Raw genomic sequence first — 20,400 nt, forward strand, 5'->3', positions numbered from 1 at the left:
ACAATAGGAAGACTCACTTCTTGGTGGGAGGAATCTGAGTCTTTTTGTGAACAGACTGGTGTTCGCCCCAACCTTGGAAGTCTCCCTGGTCGTTAAGAGCGAGGGAGGGATCCAAGCCTCTGTCCGATTGATCGGGGTGTGCACCGCAGGATCAATGGTCAGACCTCTGGACCGAGTATATGAGAGAGGCAAGCGTATCTCTTCGTACCAGCAATGTAAGAATTTGTTCCTGTACAGGAGCAAATATAAAGTCATGGTTTGTCTCTTGTAGGCATCCACTTAAACCCCCCCTTGTAGGAGGAAGTGGTGGATATTCTGCTCTATCCCTAGTGAAAGGGATAGGATGGGGCTCTGTCATATAGCTCACCTGCATCTCGTCCTCATCCAGCTTAGTGACGACCGTGGCCCTCTGCCCACAGGTAGAGGAGGAGGGAAAAAGATGGGAAGAGGGAGCCAGTCACTCACTCACTCACACATCCATCCGCACAGTCACACCAGGACTCGATGCTGTTTCAGCCTGCGAGGGTCTGGGTTAGCTACACAACTTGTTGAGCACCACCACGGGTCCCAAGGAAAAGGTATCCAAGGACCTGTGGGCAATATCCCGAAGGTAAGAAGGAGGTGAAGGTAGTCTGGTTAGACCGACACCTGCCTTCAGGACTGCGCCACGGAGAAGTTCTTACGAAACGCCAACGAGGGCCAATACTACCGACTTCGTGAGCTCTCGGACGGGACGTACGGATGTCGTCACTACCATCAGCCTCATACGCCCTCCTGATGACCTCACGCAGCCAGAATGAAAGAGTGTTCTTGGATACTTCTTTCTTGGTTACCCCGGCTGCTAACGAAGAGGCGTCGACACTCAGGCCTGAGGTGTCGAGTTTTCTTCAGATAGCGCCGTAGCGCCCTCACAGGACAAAGCAGCATCTCATCCGCATCATTATCGGTGAAGTCCATTAGGGAGGGAATCGTGGGAAGACTCGAACCTGTCGTCAGGGACCGACGGTTTCTGAGTCTTCGCAAACGAAGTTCGGGACGAAATCGAGCGTCACAGATCCCCATCCCCTGGAGTGTCGTATAATCATAGGAAAGACCATGAAGTTCCCCTACTCTCTTCGACCGATGCCAGGGCCAGCAAGAAGAGGGTCTTGAGGGTCAGATCCCTGTCTGACAACTCTCGGAGTGGCTGCGAATGGTGTTCGAGTCAAACTCCTAAGGACGAGAGTCACATCCCACGCAGGGGGCCTGAGTTCCCTGGGTGGGCAAGACCTTTCGAAGCTCCTCATAAGCAAGGAGATCTCGAACGAGTTCGAGATGTCCAATCCCCTCAGTTTCAGGACGAGAGCCAGGGCGGCTCTGTATCCTTTGACTGTGGGGACTGAGGAGGAGCTTCTCTTGGCGAAGAAGAAACACGAGGAAATCCGCTACCTGCTGAAGAGTGGCTCTGCCACCAACCACAGAAGACGGCCCACTTCCCTGGTACACAGCTGCAGAGGACTGACGGACGTTTCCAGCCATCTCTGTTGCTGCGCTACGAGAAAAGCCTCTCGTTCGCAAGAGATGGTGGATAACAGCCAGCCGTGAAGTTGTAGGGACTGGGACTGCTTGGTGGTACCGCTCGACGTGTGGCTGGGCGAGAAGGTTGTGCCAAGGGGGAATCTCTCTCGGTTCTCCTGCGAGAAGAGCCAGCAGGTCCGGATACCAAATGGCCTGTGGCCATTTGGGAGCCACCAGGATCATCCTGAGATTCGGGCGGGTGACCAGTGCTCGACTGATCACCTGCGAATCAGGCTGAACGGGGGAAAGGCATAGGCGAAGAGGTTGGTCCCACGGGTGTTGAAGAGCGTCCTCTGCAGCTGCCCATGGGTCCCCGGCACGGCTGAGAAGAAAACCTGAAGCCTTTCCCTGTTGTGCCGGGTGGCGAACAGATCCACGACTGGTTGCCCCCACAGGTCGAAGAGCCTTTCCGCCACGTCCTGGTGTAGAGACCACTCGGTCCCTATCACCTGATCCCAACGGCTGAGCGTGTCTGCTACTACATTCCTCTTCCCTGGAATGTAGCGTGCCGACAGCTCTATTGAGTGTGCCTCGGGCCCACTCGTGCACCTGCCGAGTCAACTGGTACAACGGGAGAGACACTAGGCCTCTGTTTGTTAACGTAGGCCACTACCGTGGTGTTGTCGCACATCAACACCACTGAGTGTCCCATCAAGCGGTCCTGGAAACTCTTTGGGAGAGCAAGAAACGACTGCCTTTGAGTTCCAGTACATTGATGTGAAGGTGCTTGTCGTTCTCGTCCCACACTCTGAGTCAGCAACTCCTCCAGGTGTGCGCCCCATCCCTCGGTCGATGCGTCTGAGAACAGCTGCATGTCCGGGGGGGGAGTGCGCAGAGGCACTCCTCTTAAGAGGTTCCTGTCATCCAGCCACCAGGCTAGGTCCTGCCTCACCTCCGGTGTCAGTGACACTGGAAAGCTTGGGGGATCCGTCGCCTGTGACCAACTCTCCTTTATCTCCACTGGAGAGACCGCAGGTGAAGACGCCCGTGAGGGACTAACTTCTCGAGTGACGACAGGTGTCCGATCACGACTTGCCATCGCTGAGCTACCTGTTCCTGCCGAGACAGGAAACTGGTTGGCTGCCTCCCCTGAATCTGCTGATCCGCGAGTCTGCGGGGAAGACTCGCCCTGCTACCGTGTCGATCAGCATACCCAGGTACTTCATCCTCTGTTGGGCTCGAGATCGGACTTCTCGAAGTTCACAACGATCCCCAGATCGCGACAGAACTCGAGTAGTCGATCCCTGTCCTGTAGCAACTGCGAGCGGGAGCTCGCCAGGACTAACCAATCGTCGAGATACCTCATCAGACGTATCCCGTGCGAATGGGCCCAAGCAGACACCAGAGTGAACACTCGCATGAACACCTGTGGGGCGGTTGAGAGACCGAAACAAAGTGCCCTGAATTGGTACACCGTCCCGTCGAGGATGAAGCGGAGGTACTTTCTGGAGGACTGATGAATGGGTATTTGGAAATACGCATCCTTCAAGTCCACTGAAAGCATGAAATCGTTCTCCCTGATGGAGTCGAGCACGGAACGTGCCGTCTCCATCGTGAACCGGGTCTGGCGAACAAACCGATTCAGGGGAGAGAGATCTATCACCGGGCGCCAGCCTCCCGTAGACTTTTCCACCAGGAAGAGTCGACTGTAAAAGACCGCGTGACTGATCCGTGACGATTTCTACAGCTCTCTTGCTCTCTTGATCTCCTGTCTCAGTGCTACGTCCTTTCGAGACCCTGGAACGTACGACTGCTGTTGGACCGGGTTGGAGGTGAGGGGTGGCCGAGATTCGAAGGGTAATAGATATCCCTCCCGAAGGACATCTACAATCCAGGTCTCGGCGCCGTAGCGCTGCCAAGTTGCCCAATGGCTGGCCAGGCACCCCCCCACTTCCGGCAGCAGGTGAGGGGGAACGCCGTCCCTAGCGTTTCCCCCCTTTCTTCGACTTCTTCCCAGAGCCTCCTCGGGAGAAGGAGGTATGGTTACGGCTCGCCCCTTTGCAGAAGTCGAAGAAGACAGAGTCTTTCCACGGGGCTTCGACGTGACTACCGTCTTAGCCACCGTGGAAGCGCTAGCCGAGCTCTTTGGCTTCGGCCGCAGTTCGAGGCTGCCCAGAAGCCTTCGAAACTGCCTGGTGTACCAGACGGTCACTGTCGTCAGTGCGCCGTCTGTCCACCGCAGCGTCCACCATCTCTCCTGGGAAGAGAGACATGGAACTCCGTAAAGGTCCGTTGCGGAGTCCCAATGCCGCTTCACGCCCAGCCGCCCTGGAAACTCGAGTAAGGACAGCGTCCCTACGTCGGAGAACCAGGTTGGCCCACAGGTTTACCGTCTGGTGGGCAAGGAAGGAGATGGCTCTTCCCCCAGACTGGCAAAGTCTCCTAAAGGCCGAGTCATCTTCGGGAGAAATTCCCCCGGAGTTGGCTGCGACCTTAGATACTGTGAGGGACCACAGATCTATCCAGGAGACAGCCTGGAAAGCTGCCATGGCAGTGGATTCCAGGCCGAGTGCCTCTTGCTGTGAGAACCATAGGTTCTCGGACAGGAGCTGCTGCAGAGACACACCCGGCGTTAGCCTGGCTAACTCCGGGTTCACCTGTTTGGGCGGCATCGGGTCCTCAGATGGCACGTAAAAACGCCGCTGTCGCAGCAGAGGAGGTGGAAGCAGCTTGCTCGACCTGCCAGACTTGAGAGAACCGTCTTGCCCGGAGACAAGAGATTCTACCTGGTCCAGCACTGAGTCGGCAAGCTCAGACCGCGGCAAACCCACCGTCGGTCTGGGTTCCCTCTTCGGGCCCCAGAACGACTCAAGCCGGGACGTGGGCTCGGATGGTGGGAGCGGCGATCCTTCCCCAAGGTCGTTGTGCTGACGAATCAGCGCAATTACCTCGGCAAAGTTCCTCTGAATCTCAGGAGTGACTGCATCCTGCGGAGTAGGACCATCCAGTCCCTCGAACAGGAGCAGCTCCCGAGACCCTCCCCCCTCGAGGGGGGGAACAGCGACAGACCCCTCTCGGTCTCCTCCAGCGACTTGTGCATACGACCAGGCAGGTCCGAGAACCGTGCCTGGTACGTAGGACGTCGTGGTGGGATCCTGAGGGGTGCACCCCTCACGATCACTCCTCAATACCTCGCTCCCCCCGGTGTAACCCGAGGAGGTTGAAGGTATGGGAGAGGCAGACCTGACGCTCCCTCCTCGCTCGCTGGAAGAACCAGTGGGCTTGGAGGACTGCAGGCGATCGTCAACCCGCGGTGGCGATCGAGCTGCAGGCCTGGTCGAGCCGTCTCGCTGTGGACAGAACGGCTGACTGAGCACACGCCCCTCGCGTTCAGAAAAGCTGTGCTGGTGGCCTACCCGATCGCTGTGGAGAACGGCTGGACTGAGCACAGCGGTCCCCGGTCTCGCGTGTCAGAAGAGCTGGTGCTGGTGGCCGTACCCGATCGCTCTCTGTGAGAGTGACGGTCAGGCGACTGGCGAGCTTCACTGTCACGGTGAGACCGGTGCGTATCCTCACGGCGCGTCACGTCGCTGGTACCAGCCCGTGGCTGGTGCCGGCGAACGGGGGGACCTCTTCCAGCCTCAGCCCGTGGCCGGTCGTGGACCGTCACGTCAGCCCGGGTAGCCAGCTGGTCGCTGCGAGAGCGAGAGCTGGTCTGGTGAGAGTCGCGTGAGCGGCTGTCACCAGTCTTCCGCTCCGTGCCGTGAACCTGACGCTGAGCTGGCTCAGAGGTCTGGTTCCTAGCTGCACGGTCGCTGGTAGGCGACCGTACACTCGGTACCTCTCGCGAATGAGAGGCCGAGACGGATCCTGCTGCCGTGGTCGAACCACTAACAGCAGGCGAGGAAGTGCCGGTGTTAGCCGGCACCCCTCTGGTTCCCCGTAGTCTTCTTCCTTGCGGAGGAAGAAGAGACGGGTCCTGCCCCGAAGGAGCAGGGTGACCAGCGGAAGAAACCCCCGTCTCACCGGAGCGAGACAGGCCCTTAGAAGCTCCCGAAGGAGACTTCTTAGGGGGGGAGGAGGCAACCTTCTTCTTCTTACGCTGTGGAGCCTTAGAAGATGAAGGGGGAGAGGCGGCAGACGACGACGACGACGAAGAAGACGATGAAGACGACGACGACACCTTCCTCCTCTTCCTCTTCTTCTTCGTCAGCTTCCTCAGGACCGATGTCAGATCTGTCATCCAGGGCGGAGCCGGGGCTGCTGTTGCCGAAGCAACAGGGCCCGGACGCACCTGTCCGAACAGATCGGCATCGGGAGCAGCGGCGCCACGAACAGGAACAACGTCAGCAGGTGCAGGCATCACAGGAACAGCAGTGGAGACGGCAGGAACAGATACAGGAACGGCAGCAGTGGTCGGCAAACATCACGTCCGTAAACAGCGGCTGGGCAGGTACGGCAGGCTGTACAGGGCAGACTCAGGTGGACGGACCAGCGGCACAGACATCCTAGGTACTGGTGGGAGGTCCAGGGCGAGCTCTTCGGGCACACGAAGTCCGGTCGAGGCAGCACGGCAAACCCAGCGGCGGCATCACGCTCCCCCGTGGTACGGCGATTGGCCCCTGCACCGATGTAGTTGGTGTACAGAGACGCGTGCGGGGTGTAACACCAGGTGAGGAGGTGAAGCATAGCCAGGAGTTGACAGGGTCGTGGTAGTGGTCGTCACTGTAGCATGAGTTGACCGCCACAGAGCCAGCGAGATGGTAGAGCAGCCCCTGGACACTCGGCACGCCCTGCAGACCCAACGATGCCCACACCTGTCCGAGGTCGTCCTTCGCGGCAACAGCACCTGAGGAAGCAAAGGTCGGGTGATTAGCAGGATCCTCTACCCGTCCTTGCGATGTAGACGAACGGATAGAGGACCCAGAATACAACTCAACGTCGGGGTATCTCGCGCCCTCCTCCACACTCGACAGATCGGGTGAGGAGAAGGACCTAGAAACCCCCCCCGAAGGGGAAGGCGCCAAACGTGGGAGCTGAGCGGGCGGCAGGAAAGAAGACGAAGTGTCGGTAACCAAAGGAGTCGCAGGAGAGCTTTCCGACGACTCCTTTGCAGGCCTTCGCTTCTTCCTACCTTCGTACAAGCCCCACTGCGCCTCCGACCAAGACAAACTAACTTCATAGGGCTCGGCTCGGGTACATTCGCGGCCCCGACACCGAGCGCACAAAATATGGGGATCAATTTCTGGAAAGGAGCGGAACTTACCGCATTTACGCCCTTCGGTACCCGGGCACAATCTCCGGAGGGTAGCGGGGCGTGGAGACTCCATAATTGATCAGCTTAATTTCACAATCGATGAAAAAAGAAAGGGAATGATTGTACTTACAATGATTACTCAACACAAACACAACCATACACCCAAGGGAAAGCAAACGACGAGAAGCGGGCAGAGAGCGTTGAACACACACGTCCACTCGCTGTGAGGCCGAAAGCAAAAGTGGTTTGTTTACCTCCCAGTCGCGCGCGCGCGCCTGTCGGACAAGCAGTTAACTACCGAACCCCTTGTTCGAAAGCTTACGACCTATCCAGCTGCCACTAGTACCTTCCTATTGTAAAAGGACCGAAGGTTTGTATGCCGTGTCGGAACAATTAATAAATTTCTTCCAACCTTTAATTTTAATTTTGGCACCAAACTGTGGAGGCCTAAAAACATGAGTACCATAATAACAGTGCACCAAAAGAGTGGAACCAAAAAGACAGCTACAAAAACCTACTAAATATATTTAGTAGTTTTGGTGATACTATTTCAGACTGGTTCATGTCAAGTGTACTTTTATTTTGTTAAAATATGGGATTGTTTAATTAAGATACTTGAAAATCTGCAGCTTACAATTGCAATCAAGAACCATATTCACAATGAGTGTAAATGAGCATTATGTTTTATCAGTGTGAAAATAATTTACACACACAAAACCAGCAAACTTACAGCTGCTATTGCTCCAGCAGAAAGATTGGAACCACTAATTTTAGGTAACAAAGCTGCAGGCGATGACACACTTGTGGAGATGCTAGAAGTCGCCTGAACGTCACTGGAAGCGACACTAGACCCTAAAGTAACGTGCGGAGATGAAGTCTGCAAAAGATTATTTTAGTTAGCACAATTTCTTGGATAATTCACAGATATAAAGGAAATTATTTTTGAAGACGTGGTATAATTCTTTTATGCATGCAATTTCAATCTTTTTGATTTTCAAGCCTTGTTCAGCCTGCACACAGTTTGCTTTGCCTTTTATTTTTTTTAGTCTTTCAGTAACGACACTCCAACTTAAGACCTCCTGCCCACAAGTTAACTTTTCAACTCTACTTAAAAAATAAACCAGCAGACACATCTGAAGGGATAACACTTAAAAGAATGGTACTGAAATTCTTGGCAGTTGCCATTCAGCCTTCCACTGCATTGCTTTCTACCCTTTACTTTCAAGTTGTTGCTGTCCACACACACTTTTTAACTATCTACAGTGGTACCTCGAGATACAAAAGGCTCAACTTACGAAAAACTCGAGATACGAAAGCTAATACGAAAAATTTTACAGCTCTACATACGAAAATTGCTCAAGATACGAAAGGTTGTTGCTGTAAAGCCCGAGATTCGCCCAGACCACCAATAACAATTTTGAAACTCGCGCCCCGCCAACTGAGTAGACTCGCCACCATCCTCCTGCTCTCCCATTGGTTCCTGATACTAATCACCGCCATGAGATCCTTCTCTCCTATTGGTAAGCATCCCTCCCAACATGCATCTATACTACGTAGCGGCGTGCTTCTTCGGCCACTGCACGGCATCATCTGTATCGTACGCACGCGGTATTCGTTCATTCTAACGATTTCGTTTATTAACGTAAATTCGTTAAGTGATTTCGTTGTAGTATGCTTTATCGTGTTGTGTGAGAACTTTACTCCATACTTATACGTACTACATAACATAAATACGTACAATAGTATATACGTAGTCGTGGGTCCCAAGAAACTTGAAATTCACGGAAAGAAGAGGATGCTCTCTTTGGAAACAAAGATGGAGATTATCAAGAAGTATGACGCTGGTATGCGATTGAGTGTGATCGCCAAGGAATACGATCGAAATCCGTCGACAATAGGCACCATCCTTAAGCAGAAGGATGCCATCAAAGCAGCTTCACCTTCCAAGGGCATCACTATTTTGTCCAGCAAGAGGACCCACGTGCACGAGATGGAAAGGCTTCTTCTTGTCTGGATACAAGACAAAGAAATCGCTGGCGATACGGTAACGGAGACGGCAATCTCCCACAAGGCTATTTTTGGCGATTTGATTGCCCAGGCTGAAGACGACAGAGGAGAAGGGACATCAACGCCAACCCCAGACTTCAAGGCTTTGCATGGGTGGTTCGAGAAATTCCATAAACGGACTGGCATCCATTCGGTGGTGCGGCATGGGGAGGCTGCCAGCTCGGACACGAAAGCAGCCGAAGCATTTAAAAAGACGTTCGACGAGATGATGACCAAGGAAGGCTACAGTTCTCAGCAAGTCTTCAACTGTGATGAGACTGGCCTTTTTGGAAAAAAATGCCTTGTCGGACATACATCATGCAGGAAGAGAAGAAGCTACCCGGGCATAAGCCTATGAAAGACAGGCTTACGCTTGCACTTTGTTCCAACGCCAGTGGGGATTGCAAGGTGAAGCCCCTACTGGTCTATCATTCCGAGACTCCTCGAGCCTTCAAGGCCCACAAAGTGCTTAAGGAAAAGCTTCCAGTGATGGGAGGGCTAATGCGAAAGCCTGGGTAACGAGGCTTTTGTTCACCGAGTGGGTAAATCTGTGTTTCGGCCCGTCAGTGAAGAAATTCTTGGAAGAGAAGCGCCTCCCTCTGAAATGACTGCTGGTGTTGGACAATGACCCTGCTCACCCTCCTGGCCTCGAGGAAGATATCCTAGCGGAATATTCCTTCATCAAGGTTCTTTATCTTCCACCTAACACCACCCCTCTCCTCCAGTGATATCGAACTTTAAGAAGCTGTATACAAAACATCTTTTCAAGAGATGTTTCGACATCACCGATACCACAAACCTTACCTTGCGTCAATTTTGGAAGGAGCATTTCAATGTTGTGATATGCATCCGACTCATCAACCAAGCTTGGCAGGAGGTTTCGAGACGAACCTTGAATTCCTCATGGAGGAAACTCTGGCCTGATGCCGTACCCACCTGAGACTTCGAGGGATTCGACGTGGGTGAAGCTGGTGCTGCAGATTCAGAAACAGTTGACGATCCTGAGACTGTTTTGCAACCAGATCTTGACAAGATCGTTGCACTTGGCAAGTCCATGGGGCTGGTCGTCGACGAGGACGACATCAACGACCTTCTCGAGGAGCACCAAGAGGAGCTTACGACGGATGACCTGAAGGAGTCGGAGGCCATGCAACATAACGTCATTCAAGAGGAGTTCTCTAGCAGCGGCGAGGAGGAGGAGGACGACCCTATGACAATGGCAGAAATTAAGGATGTTCTAGCAGCTTTTCATAAAGTGCAATCATTTGTAGAAAAAAAAGACACCCTGAAAAGGCTTACACAGGTCGTATGCTTGCGCAGTTCAATGACGCTTGCCTGAGTCGTTTCAGGAACACTATGAAAAGTAGGCAGAAGCAATCTTCCTTGGGATAGTTAATTTTTTAAAGAGGCCTTTAGTACTAGCAGGAGTAAGCAAAATGGAAGAACCAAGTGATACTGAAAAACAGAAAGTTGAAAGTGGTGATGAAGTTGAAATTTTGTGTATATATATAAAAAAAAAAAGTATGTAAAGTATAAAAAAGTAAAAAAAAATGTAAAAATCAAAAAAAGAAAAAAAAAATTTAATTTTAGTTTTTTGTAAAGTTAAGTGTTACAGTTTTGTTAATGTGTTTCGTAAAGTTTAGTTTATGTATGTTTTCCTTACATTTTTTTATGTGTTTTGTAGAGTTAAGTGTACATACATATCTGGCGTTTTCCTCCTCCTCCTCTGTCACCACTTTCGGAGATAGCCTCACTCGAAAAGTAAGCTTCCACATTTTACTACATACGTACAGTATTTCTTGTATACCATGTACATTAATACACTTTATTTACAGGTAATTAGCAGTACATATTAAGTTAGGTATTGAATGGTCCAAATTTTTGAAGTATTTCATTGTTTATAGGTCAATTTAGCTTTATTATGAAATTTACTGTTGTGTTTTTGGAGGGCTTGGAACGGATTAGCCATTTTACATGTAAAATGCGGTCCAAGATACGAAAAGCTCATGATATGAAAGCCGCCTCAGAGCGGATTAATTTCGTATTTCGAGGTACCACTGTATCTCCATTTTCCAGTTCTCTTAAGAAAAATTTCTTCAGAGGATCCCAAATAAGTCTCACAATGTGACTTGGGGGAATCAGTGACCTGGCAGTGTCAAACTAATTTATGATTCATTACATTAACAAAAACTTTCCGTTAGTGTAAAACTACAATAATAATTTTGTGTTTGTTAATGGGAAAATTTCTTGGCAAAACATAAAACCTTACCTGCTTGCTGCTACTATGTTTGCTAGATTTACTACTGCTGCTGTTGCTGCTGTTATTACTAGATTTCTTCTTTTTTGATGGAGGTTTACTGCTTGATCCGTGCGTGTTACCAGAACCTGACATTGATCCTTCCATGCTCAAACGCTTCCTGCAACTTCAAACAATCAAATTATTATTTATTATTTAGATATACAATCCCTTAGTTCTGTTACTGTACCCTGAAAGATCAGTACTACATGCAACAGGTAGTACCATTTTTTTTTTAACATCTAAAATTCCAAGCGGCAGACAATGTAGTAAAATGTTACTGAAATCCTACATAAGTGTAGAAACTACAATAATCCAGCCAAGCATACTAACTCCACAAATGTTGCTCACCTCTTTGCATCAATCTTTCCTTCCATCTCTGTGTCAGATTCCTCAGTTTGCTCTGAATCTGAAGAAGAGTCTGGCCCTCTGTGATACTGCAAGAGACGATCTAACAGGAAAGATTTGTCTCTGCGCACACGCAGGAGTGCCCTCTGTGCTTTGCGTAATTCTTCTTGGAAGCACTCATTTTCCTGAAAAATTTGAGGACACTGAAATTTCCAAACATTGACTTTTCAGTTTTTTTTCAAACTTAAATACCACAAATGTGCAAATTACAAAATCCAATGCACCAAAGCTTTTAATGTGAGCATGAAAATTGCAAGAGTTTACAGGGAAATTTTTTGATTCAAAGTAACCATGACAAATAAATTAAAAAAATGTTGAGGAAATGAATATTTCACAAGCAGCTTGAGAAAGCAAAGGTGATTCATGTGATGGTATATTTGTTTCATTAATGTGTAGTGTACATCTACTAAGTGCACTGTGTTGGATAAATGCCTGCAGATAATTTTTGCTTTACAAAATACGACCAGGCTTAGTTTAACAAGCGTCTAAGTTAATCCAACCAAGTACCATGACCTGCGATACTGTTACATATATGATTTTAAGCATCCACGCTTAACAAATCCTTAGAAGCAGTGATGTCCTTGAAAATATGCATATATTATAAAGAAAAAATTAATATTTCCTAGGTAAACTACAGCACAACAATGCTTATTGATTTTCCGAGACCATTTGGAAAATAATGTCTTAACCAAGTCCAACATAATAAAATTAAAAATAACCTACAAAAAAAACACAAAAATAATAAAACAAAAAGGTACATAAACATATACAAGACTTTGTAGACACTGAGGTACAGGTATCAAAAACAAATCATAAAACCTACATATATTAACAGCTTCAGTTTCCTTTTCAGAGTTTTGTACTTGGTCTTATAATCATCTGGGCCATCTGTTTGAACTGGCATCATCAATGATGAAGTGTGTCAACCTGAAAAAGACATAAAATACCATTAAGTGAAAATATTTTACACTGGCTAACTTGATGGTAACCATGATTATCTGATTATCAATTAGTGCAGCTCATTCTCATTGACAATTTATTATTTTGATCTGACAAAAACTATGAAAACTGGAAACCTGGCTGATATCAATAACCCAACTGAAATAAGGCTTAAATGTAAAAATAAAGTGAAAACACCAATAAACAGTTTTGTTCATACACACCATGGGTAACACTTATTTCATTGTGACTGGGGATCACAGTAAATGGATAGCCATTAAATACTTTCATAGAAGTTTATACTCCAGATATTTCTGCTAACTTGAATATATGTGCAACATTGTATTTTTTAATTCTTATTTTTATATCTTCAGTGTTTTGTGAAGGACACGCTCCAACCTTTACATTCCCTAAAGTAACCACCTCAGGATACAGTCTGTGAATATCTGTGAAGTATATTAAATTTAAAGAATGTTTGTTTGTGTAATGTACTGTAAGCATGGATAACAAGGATAAGTTACATTCAAATAAATACACGAGTAACTGATAATCTATGTAATGTATCAACCTACATTCAACAATTTTTGTGCAGGTATTAAAATACCACTGCAAAAAGTGATGCTGACACCATGCAATATAGTGTTACCATGAAAATTTTTGGGGCTCACAACACATAATGTATAACATTTAACCGAATTAAAGTTACACCACAAAAATAATACTGTACTTCTGTCAAAATTACCATTTGATACTGAAAAACAAATTTTCCACACATTTACAATACCTCATAGACACACCAATAACTGTAATGTAAATCACTTGCTTAACTGTTATGAAGACTAAGAGGAATCAAAATAGTAGTAACACTTCATCAAAAATGATATTGTTATGATACAATAAAGTTTCATACATACTTACCTGGCAGATATATACATAGCTAAGACTCCATCTCGCTACAGGTAGGTCAGGTGATCTACCGGCCTGCCCTGGGCGGCAGGACTAGGAACCATTCCCGTTTTCTATCATATTTTCTCTCTTCCACCTGTCTCCTGCGGGGAGTCTGGGTGGGCCATTAATCGTATATATCTGCCAGGTAAGTATGTATGAAACTTTATTGTATCATAACAATATCATTTTCATACAATCAACTTACCTGTCAGATATATACATAGCTGATTGGCACCCTTTGGTGGAGGGTAAGAGACAGCTACTATTGGAATAGACAGGTAAACAACATATGTTGTAGGTATAAATAAACCTTGGTTCCTACCTGATAGGTGGTAGACTTTGTGGCTGCTGCCCAGGAGTCTGCATCACCTCAAGAAACTTTAGCGAGATATATGATCTATGGCCAAGAGTTCTTGTGGGTCTGCCGATGGGGTCTTATCCGCTTACTCGGCAGAGCCTGAAAGGACTTTGTCAATGGGTGCTGATCCACTTATATGACAATACACCTTATGAAGGAGCACACAACCAATCCCGACCACCTGATCCTAACCACCGTGTTTTTGTTCCGAGTTATCCCCAAACTCTTCACAACAACCATAACTCAAAAACACCTTACGCACACACACATAATTTAAAAAAAAAAATGATACTCATCAAATAAGATATCACAAGAGTTCCTTACTGAACAATAGTGACTGGCCGCCAGTGCGACGTCTGCACTTTGTCAGCAGAAAGTCTAGAACATATCTGATAGATGGTACTTACAATTTTAAGGATTGGTGTTAGCTCCTATACCCAGGATCGTATCCGCAGACACGAAAGGACCCAGAGAAAAACATTTCTCGTAGGTCACACGAACGTCTTTCAAGTAGTGAGATGCAAACACTGAGTTGCACCTCCAATATGTCGCTTCCAAGATATTCTTTAGCGACATATTTCTGTGAAAAGAGAGAGACGTTGCTACTACTCTCACCTCATGTGCTCTTACTCTCAAGAGTCTAAAAGTGTCGTCAGTGCAGATTTTGTGAGCGTCTGTAATGACGTTCCTTACAAAAAAGGCTAAAGCATTTTTGGACATAGGTCTTGTAGGATCTTTAACAGAGCACCAAAGACCTTGTCTAGAACCTCCCATCTGTTTCTTCCTCTGTAGGAAGAATTTAAGCGCTCTTACAGGGCAAAGAGACCTTTCAGCTTCTCCACCGACGAGACCCAATAAGCCTTTAACTTCGAAGTTCTTGGGCCAGGGATTCGAAGGATTTTCGTTCTCTGCCAGAAACAGTGCTTTGAACGAACAGATGGCTGAGTCTCTTTTGAATCCCCTTTATCATCTAGGGCGTGCAGCTCACTAACTCTTTTGGCTGTCGCCAGTGACAAGAGAAACAAACACCTTCTCATTAAATCTCAAGACGAGGCCAGATGAGGAGGTTCGAACCTTTCAGAGGACAGGAACTTCAGGACAACATCGAGGTTCCAGCTAGGAGGAGTTGTATCCTTAGACTTCGAAGTCTCAAAGGATCTTATAAGATCGTGTAGATCCTTATTATCTGCAAGCTCTAGGCCTCTATTTCTGAAGACGGCCGAAAGCATACTCCTGTATCCCTTTATAGTGGATACAGAAAGATGTGAGTCCTCTCTAAGGAATAACAGAAAAATGATATTGTTATGATACAATAAAGTTTCATGCATACTTACCTGGCAGATGTATACTTAGCTAAGACTCCGTCGTCCCCGACAGAAATTCAAATTTCGCGCCACTCGCTACAGGTAGGTCAGGTGATCTACCGGCCTGCCCTGGGCGGCAGGACTAGGAACCATTCCCGTTTTCTATCATATTTTCTCTCTTCCACCTGTCTCCTGCGGGGAGGCTGGGTGGGCCATAAATCGTATATATCTGCCAGGTAAGTATGTATGAAACTTTATTGTATCATAACAATATCATTTTCATACAATCAACTTACCTGTCAGATATATACTTAGCTGATTGGCACCCTTTGGTGGAGGGTAAGAGACAGCTAATATAGAATAGACAGGTAAACAACATATGTTGTAGGTATATAAAAAAAACCTTGGTTCCTACCTGATAGGTGGTAGACTTCGTGGCTGTTGCCCAGGAGTCTGCATCACCTCAAGAAACTTTAGCGAGATATATGATCTATGGCCAAGAGTTCTTGTGGGTCTGCCGATGGGGCCTTATCCGCTTACTCGGCAAAGCCTGAAAGGACTTTGTCAATGGGTGCTAATCCACTTATATGACAATACACCTTATGAAGGAGCACACAACCAATCCCGACCACCTGATCCTAACCACCATGTTAGTAATAAAGATTGTTCCGAGTTATCCCCAAACTCTTCACAACAACCATAACTCAAAAACACAATACGCACACATACATAAATTTAAAAAAAAAAATTAATACTCATCTAATAAGATATCACAAGAGTTCCTTACTGAACAATAGTGACTGGCCGCCAGTGCGACACCTAGCCCTTTTGTCAGCAGAAAGTCTAGAACATATCTAATAGAAGGTATGTACAAACTTAAGGATCGGTGTTAGCTCCTAAACCCAGGATCGTATCCGCAGACATGAAAGGACCTAGAGAAAAACATTTCTCGTAGGTCACACGAACATCTCTCATGTAATGAGATGCAAATACTGAGTTGCATCTCCAAAATGTCGTTTCCAAGATGTTTTTTAGTGACATATTCTTTTGAAACGAGAGAGACGTCGCTACTGCTCTCACTTCATGAGCTTTCACTCTTAAAAGTCGAAACACCTCGTCAGGACAGATCTTATGCGCCTCTGTAATGACGTTTCTCACAAAGAATGCTAGAGCATTCTTAGACATCAGTCTTGTGGGGTCTTTTACCGCGCACCAAAGACCTTGTCTAGAGCCCCCCATCTGGTGTTTTCTCTGTAGGTAGAACTTTAGAGCTCTTACAGGACAGAGAGATCTCTCTGCTTCTCTACCTACGAGACTCAATAAGCCTTTAACCTCGAAGGTCTTAGGCCAGGGATTCGTGGGATTCTCGTTTTTAGCTAAAAACAAAGCTTTAAACGAGCAAATGGCTGAGTCCCCCTTGAATCCTACTTTATCCTCTAGAGCATGCAGTTCACTAACTCTTTTTGCTGTAGCTAAAGATAATAGGAATAAGCATTTTCTAGTTATGTCTCGAAAAGACGCCAGATGAGGAGGTTCGAACCTTTCGGATGACAGGAATTTGAGCACTACATCTAGGTTCCAGCTAGGAGGAACCGGTTCCCTAGACTTCGTAGTCTGAAAGGATCTTATGAGATCGTGTAGATCCTTATTATCTGCCAGATCTAATCCTCTATTCCTGAAGACTGCCGAAAGCATGCTTCTGTATCCCTTTATTGTGGATACAGATAGATGAGATTCTTCCCTTAGGAACAGCAAGAAATCAGCAATATCCGTTACAGAGATAGTGGAGGAGGACAACTTCTTAGACTTGCACCACCTTCTAAAAACTTCCCACTTGGACTGATATACTCGTCTAGTGGAGGCTCTGCGGGCTCTCGCGATCGCGCTTGCAACTTTACGAGAAAACCCTCTCGCTCTGACAAGTCTTTCGATAGTCGAAAGGCAGTCAGAGCGAGAGCGGGGAGGTTTTGATGATACCTCTGGAAGTGTGGTTGTTTGAGAAGATCCATCCTTCTTGGGAGGGATCTGGGAAAATCTACCATCCACTCCACCACCTCTGTGAACCAATCTTGTGCCGGCCAAAAGGGGGCTATCAGGGTCATCCTTGTCCCCTTTGAAGCCTCAAATTTCTTCAGAACTAGTCCCAAGATCTTGAAAGGAGGAAAAGCGTAGACGTCTACGCGAGACCAGTCTAGTAGGAAGGCGTCAACTGTTAGAGCTCTGGGGTCTTCTACCACCGAGCAAAAGATTTCCAGCCTTTTGGAGAAGAACGTGGCGAAGAGATCCACATGAGGAGTCCCCCAAAGAGACCAGAGACCCTGACACACTTCTGAGTGGAGGGTCCACTCTGTGTGAAGGACCTGGTTCCTCCTGCTGAGTCTGTCCGCCCTTACGTTCCTTTCTCCCTGAATAAATCTTGTAAGCAGGGAGATGTTCCTCTGGGACGTCCAAAGCAGAAGGTCTCTTGCAAGTTCGTAAAGGAGCAAGGAGTGAGTCCCTCCTTGTTTCCGAATGTAGGCAAGTGCGGTGGTGTTGTCCACATTTACTTGAACTACTTTGCTTGACACAAAAGGTTCTAGACTCTTCAGAGCCAAGTGTACGGCAAAGAGTTCTTTGCAGTTTATGTGCCAGGACACCTGTGCTGCTTCCCAGGTGCCTGACACCTCCTTCGAGCCTAATGTTGCTCCCAAACCCTTCTCCGACGCGTCGGAATATAACACTAGGCTTGGGTTCTGAATCTTCAGGGAGATTCCCTTGTTCTCCTTCAACGGGGGCAACCACCATTCTAAGTGAGGTCTCATCTCCACTGGAATGGGAAAGGCGTCTGAAAGATATCCGGTCTTCCAACTCCAAGACCTCTTGAGGAAGAATTGAAGTGGACGTAAATGAAGTCTTCCTAGAGGAAAAAACTGTTCGAGCGAGGAAAGGGTCCCTAGAAGGCTCAACCATTCCCTCGCCGACGTCCGTTCTTTCCCTAAGAAGAGAGAGACTTTCTCCAAGCCTTTTGCAAGTCTCTCTTGCGAAGGAAATACTCGAAAACCCCGAGAATCCATCTGAATCCCCAGATAGACTAAGTTCTGTCTGGGGGTCAGCTGCGACTTCTCGAGGTTTATGAGTAATCCCAACGATTTGATCAGGTTTAGGGTCAAAGTAAGGTCCTCCAAACACTGTCTCTCTGATCTGGCCCTGATGAGCCAGTCGTCCAGATACAGAGAGATATTTACACCTTTGAGGTGAAGAAACCTCGCCACATTCTTCATCAGGCTTGTGAAGACCTGAGGAGCTGTGGAAAGGCCGAAACACAAGGCTCTGAACTGAAAGATCCTTCCCCCCGTCATGAAACGGAGGTACTTCTTCGATGAAGGGTGAATCGGGACGTGAAAATAGGCGTCCTGGAGATCCAGAGACACCATCCAATCCCCTTGGCACATAGCCGCAAGGACTGAGGCCGAAGTCTCCATGGAGAACTTCTCCTTCTGAACAAATTTGTTCAGAGCGCTGACGTCTAGTACTGGCCTCCAGCCCCCCGAGGCCTTTGCAACCAGAAAAAGGCGATTGTAAAACCCCAGGGAGTTTTGATCCAGCACTAGTTCTATCGCTCTCTTGTTCCCGTCCACATCTGATCCACCATCAGTCGAAGAGTATCCCTCAGCACAGGGTCCCTGTATCTGGCTGACAGTTCCCGTGGAGTTGGAGTCAGGGGAGGACTGTCCAGGAAGGGGATAAGGTATCCCTTCCTTATCACAGACATTGATGAGGCGTCCGTGTTGATACGTGCCCAGGACTCCACAAATCCCAGGAGCCTGGCACCTACTGGTGTTTGGAGGTGAGAAGCATCACTTTCCCTTCTTAAAGGGACGGAAGGCAGATCTACCTCTCCTCTCAGGAGCCTTCCTTTTTGAGGGCGCTCTGGAGGGAGGGCCTCCTCGAAAGGGCTGAAGAGACGTATACTCGGTCCTTTCTTCTCAACTACTGCTGCAGGTCTCTTCTTCCTAGATGACTGAAGAAGAAGGTCTTGAGTCGCCTTCTCAGTTAGTGATCGGGAAATGTCCTTCACCAACTGAGAAGGAAACAAAAAGTCAGATAAAGGAGAGTACAAAAGAGCTGCTCTCTGAGAGTGTGAGACCGCCTTGGTCAAGAAAGCACTGAAAACCGTCCTCTTCTTAATCAGTCCCGCTCCAAATAAAGAGGAGACTTCTAAGGAGCCATCTTGTACTGCCTTGTCGATGCACGACAGTATACAAAGGAGTACTTCCGGGTCGAGACCCTCAGCGTCATGAGCCTTCTTGGACATCACCCCAAGGGACCAATCTAAGAGATTGAAGACTTCCAAAACGAGGAAGAGTCCCTTGAGGAGATGATCCAATTCCGAAATGCCCCAAGTCACACGGGCAGAGTTCAGTCCGTGTCTTCTAGACGCATCCACTAAGGTAGAGAAGTCTGCTTCGGCTGAGGACGGGAGAGAAAGACCCATATTCTCTCCCGTTTGGTACCAAATGCCCCTTCTGCCAGCGAGTCTCGCTGGGGGCATGCAGAAGACCGTCCTGACAAGCTCCTTCTTAGTATCCATCCAAGTATTTAGTGACTGAAGAGCCCTCTTCATAGAGATAGGAGGCCTCATTCTAAGGAAAGACGAGGATTTAGGCACCTTTGCGCTTGAAAACAGAGATCGCGGAGAGGGAGGAGCGGCGGGAGTTAACACGTCCCCATATTCCTCAAGAAGAAGGGCTGTTAAGACTTTGTAGCTAGAAAGTCCTTCCCTACCGCGACCCTCGTCTTCTGAATTCTCGTCTATCTCGGGGTCCAAAGGAGAATCCGCAGCAAAAACAGGAAGTCTTCTATCTGAAGGAGACAAATTCCTGATAGGAGAAGGACTAAGAGAGTGTACAGAGTCCCTCTTGACAAAAGTAGGAGCCTCACGTCTGGTTGGCGCATCAAGTCTGGTAGACGGATGACGCTTGTAAGACGCCTCGCGCTTGGTTGGCGCCTCGTGCCTAGCTGGCTCCTCGTATCTGGATGACGCCTCGCGCCTGGAAGACGCCTCGCGCCTGGAAGACGCCTCGCGCCTGGAAGACGCCTCGCGCCTGGAAGACGCCTCGCGCCTGGAAGACGCCTCGCGCCTGGCTGACTCCTCACATCTGGAAGACGCCTCGCGCTTGGCTGGCGTCCTGGCTGGTGTCTCGCGCTTGGATGACGCTTCGTGCCCTGTTGACGTCCTGGCTGGCGTCTCGCGCCTGGCTGGCTGCATGTATCTGGAAGACGTCTCGCGCCAAGAAGACGTCTCGCGTCCGGCTGGCGTCCTGGCCGGATAATCGTGTCTGTCATAAGCTTCTCTTGCACTTGCTCT

The 20,400-nt window shown here is 48.3% G+C and overlaps 1 protein-coding gene across 5 annotated transcripts in view; it reads right to left on the minus strand.

Annotated features, from left to right (window-relative positions):
• LOC135199465 (INO80 complex subunit E-like) overlaps nt 1–20,400 on the minus strand; it is a 103,114-nt gene that overhangs the window by 42,458 nt on the left and 40,256 nt on the right. For 2 of the 5 annotated variants that reach the window (XM_064227548.1, XM_064227547.1), the window contains exons 2-5: nt 12,328–12,431; nt 11,448–11,629; nt 11,070–11,223; nt 7,485–7,631 (exon numbers count right to left, since the gene is read on the minus strand). In XM_064227548.1, coding sequence (XP_064083618.1) covers nt 7,485–7,631; nt 11,070–11,223; nt 11,448–11,629; nt 12,328–12,411 — 567 coding nt within the window. In that variant the 5' untranslated portion in view covers nt 12,412–12,431. The remainder of the gene's footprint in view (nt 1–7,484; nt 7,632–11,069; nt 11,224–11,447; nt 11,630–12,327; nt 12,432–20,400) is intronic. The other 3 variants (XM_064227549.1, XM_064227550.1, XM_064227552.1) reach the window with 3 other exon arrangements.

This window comes from Macrobrachium nipponense, chromosome 25 (genome assembly GCF_015104395.2).
Source record: "Macrobrachium nipponense isolate FS-2020 chromosome 25, ASM1510439v2, whole genome shotgun sequence".
NCBI lineage: Eukaryota > Metazoa > Arthropoda > Malacostraca > Decapoda > Palaemonidae > Macrobrachium > Macrobrachium nipponense.